The sequence below is a fragment of the Sinocyclocheilus anshuiensis genome, unplaced genomic scaffold (assembly GCF_001515605.1).
Source record: "Sinocyclocheilus anshuiensis isolate Anshui unplaced genomic scaffold, SAMN03320099.WGS_v1.1 scaffold112, whole genome shotgun sequence".
NCBI lineage: Eukaryota > Metazoa > Chordata > Actinopteri > Cypriniformes > Cyprinidae > Sinocyclocheilus > Sinocyclocheilus anshuiensis.
In genome coordinates, this window is record NW_015557175.1 from 2,661,118 (window position 1) to 2,681,912 (window position 20,795).

A 20,795-nucleotide genomic window follows, 5' to 3' on the forward strand; every position below is an offset into this window, starting at 1 on the left:
ATTAACAATACATTCAAAAAAGTAGGCAAGAAAAAAAAAAACAGATGAAGAATAAAAAACCTTGAAAGTGGTTTAAAATTCTGGTTTACCGGCCACTCCCATCTATGAACTGCAATGCCATTTTTAACTTGATTGTCAAGATGAACAAAGAAAACCAAAAAGGTTGCATTTAAAAATTACTTATAATTTTTTATGTTATATTTACTGTAGGAGCAGTATATTTTAAAACACAACCTACATAAATGTTTACTTATTTGTCAATTTCCAAATGTAATTATTATATTATATTATATTATATTATATTATATTCATTTTGATTTCCTCTTTAGGGCTCAATTTTAAGGACTTTTGATAACGACCTGATTTGTAAATTTATTTTTTACCAAAATGTTCACTGGCCCTACCACAAAAAAAAAGAAATGGTATGTTATTTTTAGCACCAAATTTTTACCTACCAGAAAACAATTAATGGAAATAATTTACAAGGTTCATTTGAAATTACAGCCAGAAATGATATAAATATGATTAAGATGGATTCATCGCAAAATCATATCGTAAATTTCCACCAAATCCATCCCCATATTACACAGCTAGATAATGATACCTCGACACATTTAATTCAGACAATACACAGTTATAATGTTCAATTCATCAATCGAAACCAAATGTTTGGCAGGCATATAAACACGTATAGCTCATGATTAACAGGGTCAAAGACAGTCCCGTCAACTGGCCCTGGACCACCGGAGACTCCTTACTGCTGTCTCTCATTGTGCCCTTTAAACTCTGGTGTACTCTGAACTTTGATCTTGCACAATCACGTCATGCGTTTGTCATTCTCACCTCTGGTGAAACTGTAGCATCTCGTCTTTCGTGTGGTTGATGAGGAGGAATGGAGCGGCACCGTCATGGTAATCAGAGAACCGGATGACGGCAGAATGTTCGGTCAGATTCACATCCACAATAATACCACCCAACTACACACAAGAGGAAACAAGAAAGGGATAAATCGAGGGAGAGTGTGCTTGTGTATCTCTCTCTCAGTCGGTCACTCACGGTTTTGTCCAGGTGCAGCAGGAGGCAGTTCTCTGGCTGGTGGAAGTCAAACGGCCGTGGCGATGATTGGCAGCCCTCCACTATGACTCGGAGTTTCTTTGAGTCTCTTTCTGGCCAGAACGGAACCGCAACCTAAGAAGCAGATGGTAAATCTCAAAATTCAGAGAATCATATTAACATTTCATCTGGTACAGTGGGTTATATTTCCTGACCTGTCCGGGTCGGGCCTCTGTCCATTGATCCAGCCCTTCCTCACAGACTCGGATTATGTGCTTGGTTCTGTTCACCAGCATGTAGAAGGGCAGGAACGTCACCAACCGTGTCAAACTGAAGCTGGTTGCATCTATCTTCACTCCCACCTAACATCAAACCAAACATTACAACACAAATATTCAATTAAAGTCAACGTGGCATTTAAACCCCATTTTAATTTTGTAATGACATATTTTTGAGTGACCCGAGTATATTCAATGCGGGGAAAAAAACAAATTAAAGAAAAAAGTTAAATAGTTAGTAATTCTGTTATGTTTTATTAGTTTTTGCATTTTTTTTATATTTCTATTTAGGTATAATTTTTTATAGTAATTTATTAGTTCAACTTAAACATTTTAAAGTTTTTTTCCCAACAAATATTTACATTTTATTTTATTTCAGCTTTATTTCAATTAACGAAAATGATTTTTAGTAGTTTTGGTCTATTTAACAATAACAACACTGCATCAATATCCAAAACATTTGATCAAGATTCAGTTTGTTTCTGATTCTCTATTTTTTCAGGTTAATAAAAGCACATTTTAGAGTAAATAAACAAAATCAAAATGTAAAAATTCAAAAGAAAGAAAATGATTGCATGTTTTAACCAAAAGTTAAATTAAAGTCAACGTGGCATTTGAACCACATTTGAATTTTGTAATGACATATTTCTGAGTGACCCGAGTATATTCAATGCAAAAAAAAGAAAAAAAAAAGAAAGAAAGAAAAAAGTTAAATGGTTAGTAATTCTGTTATGTGCTTTTGCAATTTTTATTAGTTTTTGCATTTTTTTTTTATATTTCTATTTAGGTATCATTTTTTATTATTTCAGATTTAGTTATAGTAATTTTATTAGTTCAACTTTAACATTTTAACTTTTTTCCCCCATCTATTTACATTTTATTTTATTTCAGCTTTATTTCAATTAACGAAAATTGTTTTTAGTAGTTTTGGTCTATTTAACAACAACACCACTGCATCAATATTCAAAACATTTGATAAAAATTCAGTTTGTTTCTGATTCTATATTTTTTTCTCCTTTAACAAATTGTAACAATTTTTTCAGGTTAATACAAGCACATTTTAGAGTAAATAAACAAAATCAAAATGTAAAAATGAAAAAAAGATTGCCTCTTTTAACCAAAAGACACATATTCCATTCCTATAGATCTCATACTGAATGTTGTACATTTCTCCCATTCATTTTTTAAAAAGTGGTCCATTTCCTCTATATACTGTCTTTGGGGAAAACATGCTCCAGGAATAGGATAAGGAACAAGTATTAAGAAAGAAAATAAAGTCAATTTTGATGTATTCAAATCTGATGGTTGTAATGAAAGAACTGTCACCATGTAATCCTTCTGTCCCCCTTTGCATTTGACGTCACCGTAACTCCCAACAGTGTCGATGGAGAAATCATCTGATAATTCACTTTCTGAAATCATCAAGCGAATCTGTGAACAACATAGACGGAGAAGTCAGACACTTGATCAATAAAACAGCTGAATGTTTCCTACATGCTTGATGACATTATTCCAAACCTTGTTGTTCTGCAGAAAGTTGCGTGGCTTGAAAGAGAAGAGGAGGGGCATGTCGTAATCCTTTGGGTGTTTGCGATGAATATCATCTGCCTTGTACTGCAACAGTCTGCCTGTCTTATTCACCATCCAGTACGGGGAGTGGATGGCCACCACCAGCTGACCCTCCTCCTTCTTAACATGGACAGCGATGTTTAGCTCCGGCCTCGTCTCCGTCTCCTCGTCCTCTCCCAGCGAGAGAAATCTGACGAAGCTGATCTCGTCACAGTCGCTGCAGAGACTGTACTTGGCCTCCCAGTCCTGCTGCAGGTATCCCAGCAGCTTCAGCTCCAGAGTGGAGAAATCCATGATAGCAGTGTGGATCTGGGAGGAGTGGCCCGCTTTCAGTAAGGAAGAGGGGAAATCTCCATTGCCCTGTAAACAAAACAGTTTTGTAAAATATGCAACTATAAATTTAATACCTGTCACGTGCCTAAAAGTAATCTTTTTTTTATAGAAATTCCAATCTATTCTACAAAAAACTCCAAGCAGACTTTGACTTGGGTGGAATTTCCAACAGCAGCTGTTTCATAATAAAAAGACAGCTGTCAAATGTATCCCGTCCACACATTACAGGATGCATTCAAGCATTTTACAAAAGTAAATACTATCACCATCCTTCTTTTTTGATAATTAGCTGTCATACTTGGAACTGAGATAAAATAATCAAAAAGAATTATCGATTTCATTCTTTTAGTGTGTAATACGTCATGTTTATATTTAAACAACGTTGATGGATTTTTTTATATTTTTGAGTTAAGTGCCTTTCAAAATATCATAATAATCTTTCATTTAAAAAAAAAAAAAAATTGTGTTGAATATTCATTAAAATGATCAGGTGATTATAATTACTCGGGGTGAACTTATATTAAAATTTGTTCGATACCGATAAGCTGATTTTTTTGATTCATGTTATGGCTGGTAACCGATAAATCTCCGTTATTAAAATTGTATACCATTTTGTATTAATCAATAAAAAAAAAGAATACTTGCATCTAAAATGAAATACTTTTAACAATTTTTTGTTCATTTTATTTCATTACTTTGGTGTAAATGTCATGTTTTAATTAAAACAATGTCCAGATGTGCCTTATGTGTACGTGGTGTGTGTCTGTGTTACTGCTGTTAACTAGTAAATTTAGGCATCACAACATTATAATATACAGTATAAGAAATGTATTTATTTTGAGATTTGTTGTATTTAAAGATGATCTTTCATGAGATTATTGCAAAATGAATATAAATTGTAAAATAGGGGAAATGAGCATGCACAAATAATAAAAATATCCAATATCTGCCAATTTGTAGGTAATACAAACTGAGACAGATAAATTAAATATCTCCATAATTATTATAAAAGACCACAACCACAACATATCTGATGCAGTGGAGAGGGACTGTAAGGTGTCTTGTACCTTTATCTTGAAGGTGATGGGGTACGGCAGGAGGTTGCGGAGGAGAACGGTGGGCCACAGGTGCAGAATGACGGGCTTGTCAAACTCCTCCTCAGTGCTGTGAGACATCACAGTGTCTGGAAGAGGAACCATGTTGACCTTCAGCATCTGGGCGCTGTCTCCATGATGATGGCAGGTTTTCTCCAGACACTCTCCGAGCTTCTGATTCACCTCATTATAAGTGAAACCCTCAGAGTGGTCGTACTGCTCCTCGCCTTCAGTTACAGGCTGCAGGCTCAGTTCAGCTCTGGAAAAACAAAATAAACAAATCAATAAATAATTGAAAATTCCAAAATGAAAAAATGGTTCAGGCTCAATACAATTTATAGTATAATTAATATTTTAGCATTTCAAGTACATTTTTCATCCTCTATTTCACCCTTAGATTTAAACACACTAGTTTTTATCCATGTCAAACTTAAAACTATAATATTAATTCAATATGAATTAACATATTATTATTATTATTATTGTACTAACAACTAAAATCAAATAATTTTAAATGCTAAAATTAAATAATGTAGAACATGAAAAATTGATATTTATTTTGAGATTTGTTGTTTTTTACAAAGATAAACTTTCAGTGAGATGATGGCAGATTTATATAAATATTAAAATAGGGGAAATGAGCATGCACTGTTAAATATCCAATTTTGCCAGATTTGTATCCAATATAAACTGAGACCAATAAATGAAGAGATCTCTAACATTTGCAGATAAGCAATTATTATAATTATAACTTATTTAAAGGTATGTTCTCTAGAAAAACTCTTAAAATGTTTGCTTCCTAAGTAAATAGATTTTTTTAATATTTTAGCATTTCAAGGACATTTTTCATCCTCTATTTCACCCTTAGATTTAAACACACTAGTTTTTATCCATGTCAAACTTAAAACTATAATATGAATTCAATATGAATTAACATATTATTATTATTATTGTACTAACAACTAAAATCAAATAATTTTAAATGCTAAAATTAAATAATGTAGAACATGAAAAATTGATATTTATTTTGAGATTTGTTGTTTTTTAAAAAGATAAACTTTCAGTGAGATGATGGCAGATTTATATAAATATTAAAATAGGGGAAATGAGCATGCACTGTTAAATATCCAATTTTGCCAGATTTGTATCCAATATAAACTGAGACCAATAAATGAAGAGATCTCTAACATTTGCAGATAAGCAATTATTATAATTATAACTTATTTAAAGGTATGTTCTCTAGAAAAACTCTTAAAATGTTTGCTTCCTAAGTAAATAGATTTTTTCCCTGAACAACTAGACAAAAAATACAGATGCAGAAAGAGTTTTTCAGAGTGTATGTTTGTGAAAGTGGACAGTTAGACAGAGCTGACCGTCCTGTGCTGTAACTGACCTGTAGGAGCCCAGTGGCACACAGAACTCCTCTGTAGGCAGAGAGATGCCCAGACACTCAGATCCCTCATAAACACGGAACGCCACCGAAAAGTGATTGATAATCTAGAAAATCAATACGAAACAATAACAGCATCAACAACCAATCTGTTAACAATAAAATAAAACTTCCATTTATTAAATGCTGTAGATAATTTCAATATTTTTTACAGCTATTAATACAAGTATATTACAGAATTCTCTCTCAAAATCAGTGTAAAAATGTGTGTAGGCTTAATGAGGAGTCATTTTCAAAGGGAAGGGTCTGCTGTATATAGTGTGTGTGTGTGTGTGTGTGTGTGTGTGTGGGGGTTTTAAATATATCCACCTGGAAAGGAGAGCGGATCTTGACATATTTGCTTCCCTCGACAGTGTAAATCTGACAGACAAAGAAGCGAGTGACACCAGAGTCAAGGTGCATGACGCTGTGCATGTCCCGTCCTGTTTTGATTAGTGGGATTACACTTGCGGTAGTGTGGCCAACTGGAGCTGGAGAAGAGGAAAAGGAAAAAAAAAATCTAGTTTTTGTCTAGCAGTTTTGCAGAATGCAACTATAGCATTTTGGATTTTCATTACATATCATTTTAAAACCACTGTATCTCTTTTAATTCATATTTAATTTCACCAATTTTTGTGTTCATTTCAAATTCAGATAACAGAAATATTGTGGGTTTTAATTATATAATTTAATATAATTTACCTTAAATTATTATTATTTTTTATTTTATTTTAAGTAATTTGTCACTTGTTAGTGTGACAATGGATGCCTTTATTGTACACACTCTAAAAAAAAAAAAAGGTTCTTTATTGACACTCATGGTTCAATAAAGAACCTTTAACATCAGTGGAACTTTTCCATTCCACAAAAGGTTCTTTATAGTGTAAAAAGGTTCTTTAGATTATTAAAATGTTCTTCAAACATTATTAAATGGGGAGAAAATAAAACTGAATAAGTGTAGTACTAAATCTTGTAAAATGTTTGTATTGTTGTAAAATATATTCATGAAAAACAAGTATATATTTTTATATATAAATAGGCAGTAACGTATGATAGATAGGACAGAACAAGAAAGGCTATTAATCTTTCATTGGGCAAAAGTATTATTACATGAAAGGCTCCCGCTTATGTGCATCCCGTGTGCAGAATGACGCGCTTGAAGCAACACGGAGTCACAGCGCTCCGCATAGAAAAGTTCAAAGCACAAAGGGAAGAGATACTGATGCGTAGTGTATTATATCTGTGCGATGGTTTATTGAGCCTTTTCTTTTAACGGTTTTAAATTTCAGTTACAGTGCCCTCTACTCCAGTGTAGTGATCTAACAGACACCCGGTAGAAAGAAACGTGATTTAGTAACAGCACTAAACTCCAGCAAGATAAAGTCCTTTTATGCAAAACCATTGATCTTTATCTACAGATCAAGTATAATAATAGGAACATTGAATCATCTTGGAAAGAGTTTCATCGTCGTAACTGAACGCGACACGCAGTTTGAACGCTGAATGGAGGAAGACTGACAGCCACAGCGGAGAGAAGAGTTTATGTGAACTTGGATTTAACTTAAATATTCATCTGTACCTCACATTAAACTATGGAACAGCTTCACAAGACTTGGAATATAGTGCACAAAAACTATGCTGCTTTATAACATTTTTGTGCCTTTTGTGGGACTTAATAATAACACAGAACAGTCTGACCCGACCTGGCAGAAAATGGCAGTATCGGAGCCGATACCGACACCGACACCGAGTATTAGATCAGCGCATCCCTACTAGTAATGCTGAGATATATATTCATAAAGGTCATGGGTTATGCAGTCTTACTAGGCTGTATGTAGTTTTTGGCACTGAGGCTGGTCATGGCTGAGAACTGGTCACTGGACTCAGCAGTGTGGGTGTAGTCCATATTCAGACTCTCTCCATCCTGGAGCTCCACCACGCGATTTTTAGACTCTTTACCGATGGGTCTAAACACTTCGCTGTGCAGCACTGCCACCGGCAAACCCAAACGATTCTTCACAACAAACGGAGCCTGGTCCTTCTGAAAGCTTTCAGCGGTCTGCTTAGTGGCCTCTGCAAATGCCTGCAAAACAAACAGAAGAAACTACTCATCTGTAACATCTGTAAGAGAAAGACAGCCCTTTTTAACCATCTCACACTGCAATCATCTTAATCTCTTACCGTTCCTAGATTGCTGAGCATGTGGAGGCCACACTTGGAGAGGGTGACGTTAAGCTGGTCTTTACTTGTGAAGCTGATGACCGTTTTATAATCAGGCACACTGCCGTCCACCTCGTCAGATACTCCAGAATGTGATACTGGCTTCTTCTTCATCTGTAGACACAACATTATTTATTTCTTAAACTCATGAAAAGTTTTGTCAGTAACATTTTAGGCATGAAATGAAAGGTAACCTTCATTGCTAGAGTCCATGGTCTGAAGCCATCTTTCTCCTCATTATCAAGAGGCTCCAACAGTGGTTCCCATAAGCCCATCATCTCATTATAATAATTAACCTACAGGAAACAAACAACTTGATATAGGTAAAAACTGCTGTGAGCATGTAAGATATGCTGCTGCTGCATGAATATGCATACATAAATCCAGTAGCAGATCTAGACAGGTGGTGCTGGGGGAGGTGGAGGGTTTCAGAGGAACTTAAATAGTGCTGCAGGACAAGTTTACAGTAACACTGAACCAGATTATTTAAATGTTAAGCAAGCAATCTCATCAAATGCGGAATCTGCCAATGAGCTTGTGCTATGTAATAAATTATGTGATTGCCAGCAGATTGCATTTAAAGGGCCTATCAGCCTGCGCGATCTAGAGTTTCATGACTGAATTAGATATGTGTACAATGTATTAAAATATCTTCTGACCTCCAGGTCTAGGTGACAGTGTAGGTTAATGAGAGTACTCCAGTTTTTCACGTTTCCCTGGAACGAGGCTTTGGCCAGCAGCATGGGCACAGTGCGATGGCCCACCCCGGCCTCCAGCGTCAGGCAGATGGTGTGGATGTTCATTTTGAGAGACTCTCCATGAGGAACGAGTGGAATGACAGACTGGGTGACATTCTCTTCTTCCTCCTCCAGGAACCAGAGCTTTAGGTCTCGCAGGTTGCGACATTCCCACAGATCCTGTGGCACAGGACTCTCCAGTTCCTCAGGGGTCTCAGCTGCAGGGCTCAGCGCTGACTGAATGGTGATAACGGTGTTTAGGATGATGGGAGACACCTTAGGAAACAGGAAGTGAGTGGACAGGGCAGGAAAGGGGTCATTTTCTATATTTTTGCAGCCTTTTTTTCCCCTGAAGTCCCTTTATAATGTGTTTCAAGGAACTAAAAAAAAAGCAGTTGGAATTTAGTTTTCTTTTTTATTTACCCTCAGAATTAAAATCAATTTTGGTACTATACCTTTAAGACACTAATAATTTCAAAATATGAAATAATCACAATTTCACATGATCATCACATGTTCAGCCTCACCTTGAGCGTGAGGGAGCTGATGGACAGCTCGATGCACTGTGGCTGGGAAGGTGATTGGTTGCTCTGAAAGTACACCTGACAGGGTTGAAGCACCGTCGTCACGTTGTGCTCGCGCTTCTCTCGCAGGAGCGGACACGCCACCACCTTCAGGTCTGAAATGGCAGCCGTCATTGACTGGCCGCTGGGTTCATTCTTCATCACCAGCTCACACTGCGTTGTCATAACTAGAGCCGGAGCTTCAGCGCGTGTGAGGTCGGCCACAAAAACGATCTCAGGATTCTTTACCACAATGTTCATCTCAGTTTTGGCAACCACTGGTGCAGCAGGAACCGCTAGCAAAGGTAAGACACAAATCACCATTGATTCCATTTATGGCACAATGCTTCCCTGCCACTGAAAGAATTTTCCTGCATTCCATGTTTTCACTGTTATACAGTAGGGGGGCGCTATTATTCGTCTTTCGAATTTCGAATTAGAATCTCGGGTTCAAATTGTTGCTTTTTTAAAAGAAACTTACCCACATTCAAGTGTACCCACAAAGAATGCATGAAGCTAGGACAAAATGTTTTTAATTTTTGTTCTGTTCTTTCTTATGAATTATTGTATGTTCCGATATTCATACAACAAAATGATCAAAAATACTACGCTTGACTCTTAAGTTTATAAGACTATCTTGAAGAAAACCTGACTTCATCAAGATGGTGCTGAAGTACAATCACTAACCTGGGTCTTTAGATGAACTGGCAGGTTGTTTGTTTTTAGGGGAACCAGAGAAGCCATCTGCCATAGCTTTAAGAAAGACATCAGCTACTGTGAGCAGGAACTCCATACTTGCACACAGATAGAGGTCCTGAACCAGGGTGTCCAGCACGGTGCCGTCCCGGCCTTGTCGGTAACTCATGTCTACCATCACATTGCCTTCCCTACCCTGACGCATCGCCATCATCCTAAAGCAGCATGAAATTATAGAAGAAAACCCAGTTACTGACATTTAATGACTGAATGAGTAACTTTATTTACCATAGGTTCACAACTACCAATTTTTATTAATCAATTAATTGGTTGGTTCTTTCTTTGATTAATCGATTAATTGGATATGCAATCATATTTTGTGCAAAAATGGTTTAAAATACAAATCTTATACAAATGTTAACTTTGTACATATAAAACGTGATTTAACACAAACTGGAGCATCTTTATTAGGTCATGATCTGTGTTTGATCTACCTGGATGTGATCATTTTCACCCTCTGTCTCTTGTCATCCAGCAGACAGTTTGTGAGTTTGAGGGAGGCTTTCATGGAGCTGTCAGAAAACATGTGCACAGCGGTGGAGATGGTGCCCAACATGAACTCTGCCAACTTCAAACTCTCATCACGGGAGTCTGATAACTGGATCTGTACGTAAACACAAACCGATTCTAAAAGCTAGAACACAAAATATTTAAACCTGGCTTCACATGCAATCATTACACTCTTGTCTACTGTGAATCGAGTGCATTTTGTCACCTCATTGTTGTTGGGGCTGTACAGGACTAGTGTCATGGAGTCAAACTTAAAGTCCAGTTTCAGAGTGTTCTTTAGTTTGCCTGTTTTCGGGCCCTCCACCACTGCTGCGGTCACAACCGTGTTTCCTACAACACAATAAAAAAAAATATACTGTTTGAGACATTTATCTGAATACAATCTGAATTTAATTAAAAAAAAACATATTTATTGTTTTTAAACCAGGTAAACTCCAAGACATCCAAATTCTGAATTGGAAAATACGTATAAATTAATATAAACTTGTAAAGTATGTAAAGTATGCTTGATGCAACCTATGCATTAGTAATCGATAAAGCTTCACAATCTGTGTTTGTGTGTGTTTTATACCTCCAGAACTCTGAGAATCCTTGGTAGAAACCGTGTCTCCTCTATCAGAGCTGGATGGAGCTGGAGGAGCATCAGAATTCTCAGACAGATTCTCACTCAGAGTCTTAAGCACTATAGTTAGGTCCTCCTGACTCAAGATTAGCTGAAATAAATGCACATTGATATTAGCTGTAATATCCCCTACAGCTATAAGATAAGATACATTAACAAACACAAATATATGCACTTACGCTCATGGGTTTGAGGTGTGCATTGATCTGGATGTCAGGAATGCTGTGATACCAGGAGGCAGAGAGATTGCGTTTGATTGACAGGTCCATGTTGACTGGTTTGAGTAACTGAAGTTCACTCTTAAATTGTCCATCAGTGAATGTGGTCCTGAGGTAATAAAGGAATATTAAAAACATCATTAATCAAACAATGGAAATGTAATTTCAGCAATGTTAAATCACATTAATTAATTCAAACCAGTCAATTTATTCAAAATTACCGAACTAACCTGTACATTTTAAGATCACTCAGTCCCACGGCCATGATGTCCATGACAGGGGGGATCTTGGTGTGTGCTGGAGAGGAGACCATTTCAAAGTGGTTCTTTACAGTCACTAAACCCAGATCTGCCACAATGACATTGTGGGAAACAGAGGATTGTGGGAGGAAGACAACAGGAGCTTTAATGTCTACATCCAGAGAGATACGTGTGCTTCTCTCTGCCAGCTCCAAAACCCCTGTGGCTGCTTTCTCTGCTGCCTGGGCTGTCACCTCTGCCAATGCATTTTTAGCCTCCTGGAAATTATTAATAAATGCCTGAAAAGGAAAAAATAAAGAGAGGGAGAGAGAAGAGAGAGACCATTAGATAACAGACAAATATATATGAAAAATTAAATGCAAGCACAGGCTAATAAAATTAAACATTTGCTGTGAAACTTAAGTATAAAGAAAAACAATATTTATTGAAAAATCAGCTGAAATTAAAAAACAAAAACAACTAAGCAGCAACTTGTTTCTATTAAGAAACTGTAAGGTGTCCCCTCAAGGTTAAATTCTAGGCCCTCTCCACTTTTTAAATGTATAATTAATAGGTACTATAAAAATATTTAAAAATAAACATTTTCTCAACTATATACACTTACCAGTATTGAGGACATAAACTTGTTGAGGAAAATAACCTGAATGCAGCCCACAGTCAAAGTTACACTGGTGTCCACAATGTGCATGTCTGTGTAGGCGTCGCCCTCCGTTGCATCCACATGGTTCACCATGCGGAAATCAAACACCTCCTTATCCGCGATGGACACTGCCTATATATCATGACCATTCCATCATTAGCCTAAATCAATTCCATCTTACACTCTCACCTTTGTATGCATGATACAAAATTCATTAAAAAAAAAGTTAAAAATCCCAATAATTTTTTTTAGCTCAAAGCCATTAAGTTACTAATGTTTCAGCATTTCCACCATTATTCTTTCATTCATTTTTTAGCAAAGATTTTTTGTAATTAATCTTTTTAATGTCACAAAAATATACAATTCTATATACATACAATTTTTTAAAAGAATTGTATAATCTAATAAATAATACTGTTACTTTGGCTCAATAAAACAGAACATGTTAATCAAACATGAAATTGAAATGGTTTTGTGGTTAAAAGCCTTTTTTTATTTTAACACTATTAAACACTTTATAACAAAAATAATGTAATGTAAAAAAATGTGTACTAGTTCTGCATTGTTCCAATTTAGCTCCCATTCTATGATTTATTTATCCTTAAAAGTACAGCACTTTCTACCTTTTTATATAGTGCCTCTTTGTCACAATCCAGAATTACAATGTTCTTCAGGTTAGCGAGAATCTCTACGCACTTCTTCTTCATCTGAACTTCAGAAACCAGCCCTGGTGTAAAAGAGAATATGCAGTACTGGAACATATCCCAACTTTATTGTGTTTATGTGCATTTACAGAAATGTGTATTACCCTCTATGCTGATCTCAGAGATCCTGGCTTTCTCTCCTCTTATGAAGACCTTCAGACAGTTGAGGTCTGCTCGGATGTGCAAATTCACCACATCCTCAAACTTTGACTTCTTACAGGCTGAGGAACAAGCCAATAATATGAGATTAAAATTATATCATGATGTGACGAGTGGGGGCGGGGCCGAGAGCCGTGGGAACGGAGCGAGGCCGGTGGAGTAAATGCTAATGCACGACACCTGCGCCACTCACCGGTCCCACGGCTCTCGGCCCCACCCCTCTCGTCACACATGACAAAACAAAAGAACCATACAAAATGAACTTTCTTACAAGATTTCTTGGTAACAGCAGAATCCTCTATTTTTGCCTCCTCTTCCTCTTCCTCTTCCTCCTTGGGTAGGACGGGCTGCTTCTCTTGTGCCTCTTTCTTCAGTGGTGGGAGGAGGTTATTAAGGAAATTTATGGAGTTGAGGAGCGCCTCAGTGTGCAGGTGCACATCCAGTGAGGAGAAATTCACCTGGTGCAAAGACCATAATATTACGTATTTTAACACATTTTTACAATTAGTACGCGGTTTAAAATCTTTGTGATCTGATTGGCTTACATTAGCTGTAGAGAAATTCTGAGCACTCATTTCTGAATAAGCTTACCTTGATTAGTTGCTCTGTATTTTTATACATCGTTTTGAAATCTGGTGCATTTTTGTCCGCCTGAAAAAGAATAGAGTATTATTAGAATAGTCCCATGCATAAGACTGTGCTGACACAATCATGTGTCTGACAATATCAGCGTTATTTTGTATCATTGATATACTATTATAGTTTTTTATCTTTTCTTTTTTTTATTAGATTTTATTTTTTTCATATTATCTTAAAGTAATTTAGTTTTTTCTTTTTAAATATGTCTTTAGTTTTAGATATTTTATTATTTAAACTAAACAAAAATAAAGGTTGCCTTGGCAACTAGAAATAAATATGTTTACATTTTCTAATATTTTATTTTATTTCAGTTAATGTTTATTTTATTTTAAGTCATTAAAATGTTTCATGGTTTTATTTAAAAATAACCTTGATCAATATAGCATGATTATTTTTCTCACAAATATTGCATTGATACTTTGGAAAGAGATGTGCAACACATGGACTACAGGATAATAAGGGGTCCCTGATTATGATTTCACCTTTTTAACTTTAGTTAGCGTGCAATGTTGCTGTTTGAGCATAAACAACATCTGCAAGTTACGACACTCAAAGTTCAATGCAAATGGAGATATTTTCTTTTACAGAATTCGCTTTTTAAGGTCTGCAAAACACGGCTGGTAGGAACTACAACAAGCTTCTTCCTGGGTTGGTGACATCACAGACCCTCAAATTTACATAAACCCTGCCCCCGGGAACACGCTACAAAGGGGGTGAGACCATGTTGGGCTGCTTTAGAGAAGAGGAAGAGTTGTTGCCGTTATGTACTAAAGCTTTAATAAGGATAAAACCATATATAAAAAGCTAACATAAACAGCAGTAGCATTTACAAATAACAGCGTATCTAAAAAGTATGAGACAACTACAAACCAAAAAAAACATAACATTCTGAAACGTCCTGTAAGAGCCTTGCACAGGTTCTGCTCGATATTCTCTGGGTCTGATTCGGGCTCAAATTGATAAGGCAATATTGATGCCATTGTTTACAATACACTGGAGCACATGCAACTCCCCGTTATGGTAAGGGGCGTGACGTTTCCGGACAACGCTCTAGGCGGTTAGCGAATCACAACAAACTGGGACAGCTAACCAATCTGAGCCCGATTGTGTGTTTCTGAGGGAGGGGCTTCAGAACCAGGAAGTCAACAGAATGGAAAAAGCGGCGTAGAATAAAGGGAAAATATGTGAAAAATACGTTTTTTTTTATTTAATTTTTTTAAGCATGAACACGTTACAGTGCACTCCATAATCACAATCAAGCCTTCGAAAATAGCTGATTTACCACCCCTTTAAATTGTCCTTCATAAATAATATATAGAAATAAATAGTAAATGGATATTATACATTAATAGGCTTTCTAAATCTGTGCTATCAGAGCTCGACTGAGAGCAGGACTCTAATTAACATGAGTCATGCATACCGAGTCACAAAATTAGCTCTAATTTTGTGTTAATGTTTGGCTTATTAAAGCTAAAATTATAAAATGGCCTTCATAAAGCCGGAATCCAATTAGGTTTTTAACACCCACAAAGCTGAGACATGGCCAAAAATAAAGGGAAAATATGTGAAAAATAAGTTTTTTTTTATTTAATTTTTTTAAGCATGAACACGTTACAGTGCACTCCATAAACACAATCAAGCCTTCGAAAATAGCTGATTTACCACCCCTTTAAATTGTCCTTCATAAATAATATATAGAAATAAATAGTAAATGGATATTATACATTAATAGGCTTTCTAAATCTGTGCTATCAGAGCTCGACTGAGAGCAGGACTCTAATTAACATGAGTCATGCATACCGAGTCACAAAATTAGCTCTAATTTTGTGTTAATGTTTGGCTTATTAAAGCTAAAATTATAAAATGGCCTTCATAAAGCCGGAATCCAATTAGGTTTTTAACACCCACAAAGCTGAGACATGGCCAAAACCAAGAAAACTGTGCCAGAGAAATTCGCTTTGATCACAATGTTCAGAATCATGCCACAAGTTGATGATAAATAGAACTTTACATATAAATGGACCCGAAGAAAGATGACACATGAGATATGATAAAGCAAATTTTACCTTGACATACTCCAAAGTGAGCAGATCTTCCTCAGTATTATCCAGAGTGGTGATAAGGTGAACTTTCTTGTCCTCAGAATCTTCACACAAACACACAAATAACTGATAACTTTATATTTGAACACAGAAATAAATTTTAATATGCTGATTTGGCGCTCAAAAACATTCTTTATTATTATCCATAGCTGTGCTTTTTAATATTTTGTGGAAGCCAAGATACATTTTTTCAGGATTCTTTGATGAATAGAAAATTCCGAAGAACAACACAGACACATTTTCATGTCTCAATAAATTCCTCATTTGCTGCTTATTAATAGTTAGTAAGGTAGTTGTCTGGAGTAGGATTAAGGAATCGGGTAACACTTTATTTTAAGGTCCAATTCTCACTATTAACTAGTTGCTCATATTAATGCCTTATTCTGTATGACCATATTTTAGATCCCTCAATCCCTCAAACCATTTATTTGAAATAGAAATCTTTTGTAACATTATAAATGTCTTTATACGGTCACTTTTGCACTTAATGCATCCTAGTATTCATTTCTTAAAAAAAATTAAAAAACGTAGTGTAAACAGTAGACAGCAAGGCAGATCACTAGGGTTAAAAGCCAGAGTTCAATGCACTTACCGAAGTACTCTGAACACTCGAGGCAGATCTCACGCAGGAAGGTGTATGAAGACATGTCAAAGGTGCGAAGTTTGAGTTCTGTCCCTAATCCATCAATGAACAGATGCAGAACGCTCACTTCCTCTCTGCCTGACAAGCGGCACAGCTGAATGGAAAGCTAGAGGGGAACAAAGGAGGGAAAAGTGTCACTGGGTGAAAAAAATGACTGGATGAGCCTTGAAATGTTAAGATCATTTCAAATGAACCATACAGTATATACACATTTCTTACACACATCTGTTATCATCTCTATACGGAAAGAAAAGCATAGTTTAAATATAACTTGAGAGAATCAATGATCTTGTGTTAATGATCTTGCATTATCAGACCTTGCTGATCTCAAATCTCAAGAGGAACTCGGTCATGTTCTTCTTGGGGTCTTTGAGCACCATGGACAGACGCTTATCAGAGGCTGAACCTTGCAGAGAGCCAGTGGAAGCCTCAAAGAACGGCAGATCCTCGATCGGTGAACTAGGGGCATCAAAGAACAGCTCCTCATCTGAAAAAGTCAAAAATGGTGTTTTATGATATTGGATTTATAGAGTAGATCTCTCTCTGTGAATCAGTTTGTATGAAGGTGTGTCTGACCTGAGCCGTATATGATGGATGCACGCAGGTCGTCTATGGCTGGTCTTCGAGGGGTGAGCTGAGGTGTGTTCCCTCGTTTGGAGGACTAATGGGACAAAAAAATATATATATATCACACTGCTGCAAGAGAAAAACAACTCTCAACAACACTGGTGGATAAATGCAAGCAAAATGGAAATCTGTCCAAATATATCAGATCTAAACTGATTTGAATCAAAGTCTTGTGAATTTATTTGGGAAATCTTTATTGATACTCTATCACATAAGGCAAAAATCTGCTTTATCTATTATTAATACATAAATAAAAAAAAACAACAGGGGCCAAACTATATACTTCTATTTATCCATAGTTTGTGTGTCTTTTTTTTTTTAAATCACTAAAAGAAAGACTGAAAATTAAATTAGCTCTGGGATTTTAAGAATTGTGAGAATATTGAAATTGTTAAAATGAAGACTGGCAATAAATGGGGGAAATTATTATTTTTTTAATTAGCTTTAATATTTGAGATTATAGGCATCAGATGATAACTGCGACCCCATGTCGGACAGGATAGTTATTGTTAACTAAAATGATTAAACATAATTTCCATTATTTGAAATGAAGCTGAAATAAAAATAAAGTATAAATATTAGATAAAAAACGTCGAAATTAAATAAAATGAACTGAAGTACTAAAATGACTAAAACTAAATTTAAAGCTAAACAGAAATATAAAAAAAAATTAAAAAAGAAAATGATAAAGAGATAAAAACATAATGAAATGACTAAAACAGAAAATATAAATAAAAAGCTAATTCAAAACAGTAATAAATAGTATAACATTACATTAATAATACTAAATGAACAATAACAGCAGATTAAGTTTTGCTTCCTGATTGCAACATTTTCAAACTCCTGTTGTTTACTGTGTAAGGTATTATGTTATTTCAGCAATATAATTTAATTTATTATCCGTACCCATCATTTGCTGCATTAAATTGTATTATTACAGATGAACAATTAAGAACCACCAAAAGTCAGTTTGTCAAGTCACAACAACGATCATATCTATATTTGTCTGGCAAGACACACCCATAAGTATTCTTTTAATTACCTTGGGTGTAGCTTGTGGCGCTCTAGTCTGGGGCGCCGGGCGATTCTCAGGAAGTGGAATGCTGCTGAGCAACGCAAGGACGCCACGCACTTTATCATCAGAGATACGCAGAGACAGAAGAGGGAGCTCACCGCAAATCTTAAACCTGAATAAAAAGAAAACCATTAGGTTCAAATATGTCAACGCATGCATAATGTGTGATGATGTGTTCAATCAAGTGCACACCAGATGGGGAAATTTCTGCTTACTTGGGCATTCGTGAGTCCGTCACCACCATGGCTCTGCTGAAGACCACCTTCAGGTCCACAGGCTCCAGGATGTGGAAAGCAGACTGTCTGAGCGGACGAGCCCGCTTCCAGTCACCACCTGATAACACACGCAGCATACAGCATGTAAGCCCTGTAAAGTCTATATTATGTCAATCACTGTGCGAGTCTGCGCACCTGCTTTGGTGTAGAGGAACTGTAAACTGCTGAGTTGGACATCGAAGCTGTCATAAGCTCGAGACATGATGTCCTCTAAAGTGCTGCTGCCCACAGACAGCTGAGGCAGGCCAACTCTGCTCTGACTGGACATCTACGCACAACAAACACACACTTTTAGCCAATTAAATATTATCATCCCCTCATTAGTAATGGCCTTTTTAGAATATAAAGGCAGCTATATATTTCCATGTATAAAATATTTATATGGTGCAATAAATATATATGTATTTAATGTGATAGTATAAAGACATCAAAATGAAATAATTTATGAAATGTAAAAAATAAACTATATGTAGATATGCTATTTTTTTATTATTAAAAGCCGCTGCAGTTAACAGAATAAAATAATCACAAATAATTTCATGATTTTTGACAAAAATTATCAAGCAAGTTAACTCTGAAAGTTCCTAAAAATAAAGCGTTTTTAAAGTATTTGTCACCCCATGGGCTCTTTTTTGCCAACTTTGAACACCCAGCTTTGGCAGTTTGCTGGATTTTTTTCTTCTCTTAATGTTGGTTTAAAAAGAAGTATGACTCATTGGGGAAACAATTCCCATTTCTTTCGATCATTCTGTTTGTTGTTTTGCCTGATATAAATTATATGAAGCACTTCATGATGAAAAATTATAAAGAACCATGTGCACTGACAGTGAGATGTTTTTTTTTTTTTTTACCTGGAAATGACCCAAATCCAGAATGGCAAGGTTGTGTTTGGGGTCATAAAAGCCATTTTCTGGTACAATGACATATGAAGCCATGAGGTTTATCTTCAGATCCAGAACCTTCTGAGTCTCAATGATGTACATGAGTCCTGTGAATAATGAATAATACTGTTTTAGTACGAGCTACTCTTCTATAACCACAAAATTCCCATTTAAAAACATTTTAACATTTTTACTTTTATTATAAAATGTGTAGGAAATCTGCAGTTATATGTTTTTTTTTCAAGTCTGATCCATGTTGCACCGCCGACTTTGGAAAGGAAAGCATCTAGCAAACAAATACTTGTGAATCTGCACACACCTGTGGAGGTCTTGTCTCTGAACTGCTCCAGCTTCATGAGGGTGGCGTTGGTCAGTTCATCCAGCTGCAGGTCCTTTGGAGGCATGAAGAAAGCTGACATACTGTTCACTGTCATCTACAAAAAGAACAAACCACACTTAACATACTGTACACTCTACATTATCCATTCATAGCATACAGCAGGGTTTCCCAGATGGGGGTTCCTGAGTAATTAATCATATCATACAAATGTAACATGAAACATAAGAGGTCTGAACAATTAATCTAAAAAAACCTGAAATCAAGACATGGCTTAGCGTGATTATCAAACCGCAAAAGGCTTTGATTTACCCCGATGCACTGCGTGTGTTCATTTACACGCTAGCAGCTGCTATAAATTTGAGCATTTGTGAACACAGCATGGGCCAGGACCATTTTCGGTTCACATCTGCACAACATTTCTCAGAACAGGTTTTTTTTTTTTTTTTTTAGCATTTTACCAGATTTGTAACAAGAAGTGTTTCTAAACCTGTAATCGACTACCTTTAAAGAGACTTGGAAATACTTTCCTGCATTTTCCCCCCAAAATAAAAGCTTGAGAATTAAACATTTGAAAGTGAATAAATTAACATAAATATTAGTAATGTAACTTGTAGAATGAAATAAAAATTATTAGAACATCAAATATTATTTTCCTTATACAGTACAATTGTATTGTTACAGTTTCTAATGCGTATATTTCTGTCTTTTTTGCCTATTTTTCTAGAATTAAGGTAATAATAATAATAATACATTTCTACTTTTACTATATTTCTAAAATTCTACTGGCATCAGATTCTACTGGCACCTACACTATCAGATTGTGGCCCCTCATATATTTCTGCTGCTGAATTATCTAGGCAAAAAACACAGACCTTTTCAAATAAGATTAAGTGTTTATCAAAAAGCAGTTAAAATTGCTATGACCATATTTGACAAAATATTCACAATATAATTTTTTGACCAAATAGTGCAGCCCTTTACCTTAAAAAAAAAATACTTTAGAGAATTTTTTTTTTTTTTTACATGCATTTCATGTACCCATTAACCAACATCAGATTGCATCACATG

General features: G+C 35.8%; 1 protein-coding gene across 1 annotated transcript in view; it reads right to left on the reverse strand.

Moving 5' to 3' along the window:
* vps13a (vacuolar protein sorting 13 homolog A) overlaps positions 1-20,795 on the reverse strand; it is a 47,433-nt gene that overhangs the window by 7,931 nt on the left and 18,707 nt on the right. Inside the window, exons 20-52 of the mRNA XM_016473617.1 lie at positions 19,707-19,821; positions 19,358-19,494; positions 18,642-18,774; positions 18,447-18,564; positions 18,199-18,343; positions 17,106-17,190; positions 16,847-17,016; positions 16,479-16,635; positions 15,851-15,930; positions 13,737-13,796; positions 13,417-13,603; positions 13,091-13,207; positions 12,906-13,009; positions 12,247-12,414; positions 11,613-11,920; positions 11,344-11,491; positions 11,114-11,255; positions 10,748-10,872; positions 10,467-10,636; positions 9,964-10,187; positions 9,241-9,572; positions 8,636-8,989; positions 8,171-8,272; positions 7,938-8,090; positions 7,581-7,839; positions 6,087-6,247; positions 5,721-5,824; positions 4,301-4,586; positions 2,850-3,260; positions 2,658-2,762; positions 1,269-1,415; positions 1,057-1,188; positions 844-977 (exon numbers count right to left, since the gene is read on the reverse strand). Of these exons, the coding sequence (XP_016329103.1) occupies positions 844-977; positions 1,057-1,188; positions 1,269-1,415; positions 2,658-2,762; positions 2,850-3,260; positions 4,301-4,586; positions 5,721-5,824; positions 6,087-6,247; positions 7,581-7,839; positions 7,938-8,090; positions 8,171-8,272; positions 8,636-8,989; positions 9,241-9,572; positions 9,964-10,187; positions 10,467-10,636; positions 10,748-10,872; positions 11,114-11,255; positions 11,344-11,491; positions 11,613-11,920; positions 12,247-12,414; positions 12,906-13,009; positions 13,091-13,207; positions 13,417-13,603; positions 13,737-13,796; positions 15,851-15,930; positions 16,479-16,635; positions 16,847-17,016; positions 17,106-17,190; positions 18,199-18,343; positions 18,447-18,564; positions 18,642-18,774; positions 19,358-19,494; positions 19,707-19,821 (5,573 nt within the window). The remainder of the gene's footprint in view (positions 1-843; positions 978-1,056; positions 1,189-1,268; positions 1,416-2,657; positions 2,763-2,849; positions 3,261-4,300; positions 4,587-5,720; positions 5,825-6,086; positions 6,248-7,580; positions 7,840-7,937; positions 8,091-8,170; positions 8,273-8,635; positions 8,990-9,240; positions 9,573-9,963; positions 10,188-10,466; positions 10,637-10,747; positions 10,873-11,113; positions 11,256-11,343; positions 11,492-11,612; positions 11,921-12,246; positions 12,415-12,905; positions 13,010-13,090; positions 13,208-13,416; positions 13,604-13,736; positions 13,797-15,850; positions 15,931-16,478; positions 16,636-16,846; positions 17,017-17,105; positions 17,191-18,198; positions 18,344-18,446; positions 18,565-18,641; positions 18,775-19,357; positions 19,495-19,706; positions 19,822-20,795) is intronic.